Source organism: Salmo trutta, chromosome 33 (genome assembly GCF_901001165.1).
Source record: "Salmo trutta chromosome 33, fSalTru1.1, whole genome shotgun sequence".
NCBI classification, from domain to species: domain Eukaryota; kingdom Metazoa; phylum Chordata; class Actinopteri; order Salmoniformes; family Salmonidae; genus Salmo; species Salmo trutta.
In genome coordinates, this window is record NC_042989.1 from 4,665,936 (window position 1) to 4,672,651 (window position 6,716).

A 6,716-nucleotide genomic window follows, 5' to 3' on the forward strand; every position below is an offset into this window, starting at 1 on the left:
CAGTCGTTCTTCCCCTGAACAAGGCAGTTAAACCCACTGTTCCTAGGCCGTCATTGTAAATAAGAATTTGTTCTTAACTGACGTGCCTAGTTAAATAAAGGTTACATTAAAAAACAAAATCACATAATAATAATAGTTATAATAATAAGTTGAAGATGATGTTGTTAATAGGCCTATATCATTTTCTGAAAACAAATTGTCAAGGTTTCTCGTAGGCCTATATATTCTTCTCTGAAACATTATACAAATCAATTTCAATAAATGGATCGGAATTATTTTATTTCCATAATTTATTAATAGGATTGTTTGGCTGTATTTAAGTAAAATATCTATATAAGTTACAAGTAAATAAAACGTACAAATACCGATAGAACTAAAAGAACCAACAACAAACCATCAAAAGCATAAAAACTTTGTACAACAGATTGCTAAAAACTAGGCTATATGTTCAATTCAAAACTCTTACAGAAATATACAAGCTACGTTTTACATTAAATCTATTATAAACCAGAGCCTTCTGTGACAAAAGTTGAAAAGCACCCACAGTTTTTCTATTGAGACCTTAGCCCAATGACCTACACACAGGAGAAGGCCTACCTCTTGACGTAACCCTTTTATACCTTCTCAGTATAATTTACATAAATAAAAATCCACCTTCAAGGCGAAGCTTGAAATCGCATGTACTCAACACTTCGTCTTTCAAGTTTCTTTCTTCCTCTCCTACTGTCCGCATCCAACATGGCTTTCCATCAGAGTAAATAACATTTCAGAAGAGCGTGAACCAAATGCACCAAGCGGTGTTGCTGAAAATGTATACAAAGTAACCGAGTTTGTTTGTTTGTCTGTTGAGGGACTTTTTTTTTTTTTAGCAAAAGCTTTGACAGCAGTGTTGTTTGTGTGTGATCATAGTTTGTCTTGCTGTCACCATGTCCTGCCGTATAAGAGAGCAGAACACTGCAGGGCTGTCCCGTACTCGGCGCTGGAGGAGTTCAGGTGAGAGAGACTAGCTACCTGGGTCTGGAGAGACGGCGGGCTGGCCGAATGATGTGCTAGGTCTGGAGAGTGGTCTGCGCTAACCACCTGCTGGCCCTGGTGCTGACCTAGGCCTGAACCGTTACTGGACATGATCATAACATTGGCCCCTTGTTGGTGGTGGGCCTGGACAGCAGTGGTGGGAGTGTGGGCACTGCCTTGGCATGGCTTGCCGTCTTTCACCAACACCGGCACGGCCACCCGCCGAGGGGACTGCTGCTGACAGGAACTATTATCCTGCTGCATCTGCTGCTGCGACACTTTGTCCTTCGCTTGCCTCTTCATTTTATACCGGTGGTTCTGGAACCAGATTTTGACCTGGGTCGGGGTGAGGTGGATCATGCTCGCCAGGTGCTCTCTCTCGGGCGCCGAGAGATACTTCTGTTGTTTGAACCGCCGCTCGAGCTCGTAGACCTGAGCCTGAGAGAACAGCACGCGTCTCTTCCTTCTCGGGGTGCTTGACATCGGGCCCATGCTTTTGCCCACATCCGCGAGGGAGCCGAGGCTGCCCATACTGCCCATGTTCATGCCCGAGGAAGAGCCCATGAAGCGGGAGACTGAAAGCAGAAATAGGCCAGTGAGATGATGATGATTATGATAACAATAATAATAATAATAATAATAATGCTATTATTATAACGCTTCAATACCTTTAACCATAAAATAATACACAATGTGAATGAATTGAATTTAAAACGTGTAGGAATATGACTCTTCCTTAAAAACTGTGACTAATATGATTATGTCACTCACAGGTCTGTCTCCTAATGGACAAATGACCTAACCATAATTAGTAGCCTATTTTAACAGAATTATATCGTTTATATATTTAGTGCAATCAGATGAATAATCGGCTAATAACGTATTCGATACACCCTCCACGTGACAGGTGCATGAAACTTCTGCAGGCTACTCACATTAGAGTAGAAACCGGCAACAGGTGTCCGTGTTATACCTTTACAGACTGGAGTGACAATAATCTTAAATCAAATAAGACTATTAGAAGCATCAATCGTGACCGCGGGAGCCTAAATGTATCAGAAACTAAAAAGTGAAGGACGTTTTCAAGGTAATGTCGGCTTTCTTCGAAACATGTTCCTATCCATGGTAAACATGATATTGGTAGACTGGCAAAAAAGTAACAGAGTGAGTCACTAAATTGGGTGATTCACAATGAAATATACCCAACACTCCCTCTTAGTGAAACAATAGCCTGTCAGTATCGATGCAAAAAACTGAAAACAAAGTCATTTCTATCGCTAATTTCAGTGCAGACTCGAGCATATGGCTCTAGTGTAGACTAGCGGACGTGTTGATGCGTGACAAAAAGCTATACCCTCAGCTGTACGGCTTCATGCAGTCTAAAGGTACACTTACTCGTGGAGAATCGCGGGTCTGTGTTGGCTCCGTACCAGCCGGTGGCAGTGGCGCTGCCTCTCATACCGTCCTGGTAGGGCGGCAGGTCGCTCATGTTGCCTAGGTTGCCGTTACAGTAGCCCCCCATCGCGGTGTGTGACAGCTGGGACACCCCTGCCGCCGTCATGTGGTACGCCGCGGACACCGTCCCGTTATGGCCCATGTGGTGCTGCTGCATCGCCGCCTGAGACACCTGCGGTTGCCGGTAAGACGCGAGAGGTGCCCCTAAGTTGTTATTCTCCATACTTACTTTCTTGTAGCTCTCCTCAAGAGGACTCAAGATATCGGAAACAGAAAAAGGAGTCGTATGCTTAGGGCTCATCGACATTGTTCTGGGGCTGGTGGAGAGAGGAGAAATTAGAAGGCTAGGCAATCTCCTTCTGTTTTTTTGGGGGGGACCAAAGCCCCTCTCTCTCTCCCTTTGGTTCCTGTTGACTCAACGTCGATCCTTGCTAGATGAGCGCGTAGGTAGAAGAATCGACTGAAGTCCGCCTTAATTGCATTGAGTGGGAGCTGAGCTGGGCTGAGCTTGGTGCTGCTGGCTTTCGTTTGTTTTAGCAGGGTGCCAGGTTTGTCTAGCATCAGAGGCGGGGCATCACCAACTAGGGCAACAATACAAAGCAGCTCTGTCCTCCTCTCCTTTCAACCTCGTTGCGCCCAAAGGCATCATTTCACTTACATGTTGGCCAAGCTACAGCATGCGCTCTGCAGCTTCCCTCCCACAAATCCAGAAACCAAAGTGCATGCACATTGGCTACCTGTGTATTATAGGCTATTGCCAGTAGGTAGGCTACTTCAGTAGCAGTAGGTAGGTGGGTTTGTTGTGCTGTGGTTGACAAACACGCAGCAGTATAATGATATCAGTGGGCACAAGCAGCACAATGCACTTTATTAACTGTAGTGATGTTAACGAGGACCTCTTGATGAAAAGGGGCCTAGACGGACTTGAGAGTCTCATAGCTGGGGAACCCACCCCGATCCCTTCCCAAATGGAACACTATTCCCTATTTAGTGCACTTTTTTTAAACCACGTTTCACTGCTGATGGTCAATAATGCACGATAGGGAATATAGGGTGCCATTTAGGACACAAGCTCTGTACTCTGAGAAAAGCCTGAGTTGAACTAGTGACTTTTAATGGGCGCGAGAGGCTTCTGGTTGATTGCAGACGTGTTTGCATTATGCTCGCATCTTACTCAAACATGCAAAAGTGCACTTGCTCTCTGCTACAAGGGAGGAAAATTGACCGATAAGTAAACAAATACACATCCGCGTGTTAAGTGGCAGCGCGTGAATGATTAACCCCTTTTCGATTTGTTATCATTAGTTGGGCGCGAGGAGAGAGAGCAGCGTATCGCCCCATATCCGGATGCTCAACTCGTCTCGTCGTCTCAGATCAGAAAGCCATGCAGCCAGTCAAAAGAAAATGCGTTTCAGGAGAGGCTCTCTTGTAAAGTTAACGGCGCTCAAGTACCTGTACTCTCCTTCTGCAGCAGTAGGCAGGCAGGGAGAACCACAGCACACGCCAGGTAGCACTCCTCAGCGAGCCGCCTTCTCGCCCTGACGCTCAAGGAGCCATAATGGTCTAACTCAATCAGGTTTCACTGCTCATGGATGCGTAACAGTCTTAGTTTCACCTTCACCTTTCCAACGAAACATGATACTACAGGGAAAGGCCGCAGTCCTGGCATGACCACAGAATTCGATTTTTCCTAAACGATTTTCATGTCAAAGGAAGGAATATTTGCTGTAGTTCGAGTTACACGCGCTATAATCAAAGGACAGTGTTTTGTTCACGTTATTCAAGGAGCATGACAAAAATATGATATAAAAAATTAATTGAAGGAAGTAGGCTAATTGTAGCCTATAACTTTCCATTATTGAGGACAGATGTGGGTGGAATACAATAACAACAATAATAATAATAATAATAACAATAATAACAACATGGTTAATCAATCTGTCTGAATTAATTGACTGTTGATTATTGTTTTGTTATTTTACAATTTAAAAATATATATTTTTCTTGTGTTTGTAAGCAGCCTAAAGCCTCTGATTTTGGTTGTTGTTTTATTACGTTATTAAGATGCCTCTTTCATTTGGCTACGATGACCAAATTATGCCCCTTGCGTGAAGTTCTTATCTCTCATTTGCGTTGTCATAAAACACTGTCTTTATACATGCTTTGTTTCATATGTATTATTTATGTAAGGAAAAACCAAAACTAAAGTATAACATCTAAACGTACATAGAAAGGGAGTAGACCCACTTTTATACCTTGCCACCCCACAACATACACAACTCATCTAACTCACCCAATATGAATCATACTTCATAACAATAATTATTAGAAGTGTTCATTATTATGATTATTATGAAATTAAACTATATGAACAACAATAACAACAACAACAATAATAATAATACTACACATACGGTTGTCACTATTACTGGGCTACTAATAATAACGTCACTATTACTGTAACAGTGTTTTCGTTGATATCACCATCGCTTTTCAAAATACATTGGTATGCCAGTCAGAGCGCATATCCTCGTGTAGATGTATGCGTCGCCGCAGTTTAAGCCTGCACGCTGTTGTGGAAATGAATTGGTTAGGATATAGTATAATGGCCTAAGATATGTTGGATGGATTTATACTGGTTTTGCTATTTACCTGATCATTTTTTATTTTTTTTCCAAGATATTCAGGGAATTACAGATGGAAATACTTTGGTAGTGTGCAGTCCTACTTTCAATGTTTTATCCTTACTGCAGTGCACGCTGGAGCTAATGATATATCTTTATACACGAGAAGAAAACATGCATTGATGTGATGTCGAATAAAACACATCGAGGAATTTAGGAAAGCAGAACAAACATTCCCCGTGTTGATAAGCCTTTCTCGTTTGGATATCGAGGTCCTGGACATACATTGGATCGAAGAAAGACAGCAAGACAGCGCCTTCTGGTGGCTATGATGAGTAATACATATTGAATATCTATACTTGTCTCGTATCGGTGGTTTTCATCGTGCCAACTTTCAACAGTTTGATCGCGTTAATCACAAATTTGACAAACCTGCCGTGGTCACATCTACATTATTATTCATCCCAATATCAACCTCTTCTCAATGGCACTATAAATCACAACATGCAAACATTTGCATACATTGCCATAGCTCACGTCTTCACCATTATTCCTGAATTGAGGTCAAGGAGAAGTGCATTTTAAAAGGAACAATATAATCTCATATCCCTAGATGCTCTCAATAAATCATTTCTCGACGACAGGCGAGCGCACCTTACAGTGATAATTCAGCTGTTCCACATAGGAGGCCTACCTGCAATTACGGGCAATTAGCATCATAACACGTTTCCTCTGGGATATATGCCTTCCTTAATTGCTGAATTTCAAAAGGATTTCTCAATTATCTAAATCAGGACCTCTTTTCTGTTCTGGAACACGGCTATTATGGTCAATTAACATTCATTAGTCAAAATGCTCGCACTAATTTCTCTGGAATAATGAGGAGACTTTGAAGTGGCGCGTGGAGGGGGCACCGAACCTTTGTTCCTGGTTCATATTGTTGTTTGGGCACTGATCGTTCATGCGGCGTCATACTACTACTGAAAAATAATACCAAGAAAGGACTTAGACCTTTTCTCATTTGGGTACAATTCCGTACTCCACCCACTCTCCTCCGTGACCCCGAAACGAGGTCGAGGAGATGTCAATTCGTTAGTAGGCGAATGGAATAGAGAATCTCAATGGCCTTTTATCAATTAGTTTTGCTCACATCCTGCGTCGTCTCTCCTCCGTCCTTTCTCACGTCCTTATGAAAAGGGTTCAAGTTAATAGAGAGTTGCCGAGGAGAGCGAACATGGATGGAAATGCGCTCGCTTGAAATGAGACGGTCCTTCTCCACTCGTGCTTCATTAGGAAAACTACGTTTACTGGGGTGGATCCCAAAATAAATGTGTAAAGTGCAACAAAAAGGACCATAGAGGGAATATGACCCCCCCCCCCCCCCCACACACAGTTTTATCATTGCACTGTGATACAATAAGGGGCATCGGTGTGCTTTAGGACCATCCACATCAATTCCACATTACATACACCACCAGTAGTAATCTACATTTACCGTTAATTCCCATAATTTCTAATCTACAATGTTTGTGTGGCTATAGTCATTTCTGTTAATGCAGTCAATATATTAGTATTACAGTCTTACAGTTGTCATTGTCGGAGTGGACAAGTTGTTTGCAGAGC

At 42.6% G+C, this 6,716-nt stretch overlaps 1 protein-coding gene across 1 annotated transcript; it reads right to left on the bottom strand.

The window, feature by feature from the left end:
• Positions 1 to 854: 854 nt before the first annotated feature.
• On the bottom strand, positions 855 to 3,106 carry nkx2.1 (NK2 homeobox 1). The gene is made up of 2 exons (XM_029729568.1): positions 2,410 to 3,106; positions 855 to 1,589 (listed from the first exon to the last, which is right to left on the bottom strand). Exons 1-2 carry the CDS (start codon positions 2,774 to 2,776, stop codon positions 922 to 924), a joined length of 1,035 nt encoding a protein of 344 aa, XP_029585428.1. The 5' UTR covers positions 2,777 to 3,106; the 3' UTR covers positions 855 to 921.
• Positions 3,107 to 6,716: the final 3,610 nt, after the last annotated feature.

Coding starts and splice junctions, on each gene's coding strand:
- nkx2.1 (XM_029729568.1), bottom strand. CDS start 2,776: ATGTCGATGAGCCCTAAGCATACGACTCCTTTTTCTGTTTCCGATATC. Junction 1,590..2,409: donor AGACCCGCGATTCTCCACGA/GTAAGTGTACCT, acceptor TTCTGCTTTCAG/TCTCCCGCTTCATGGGCTCT.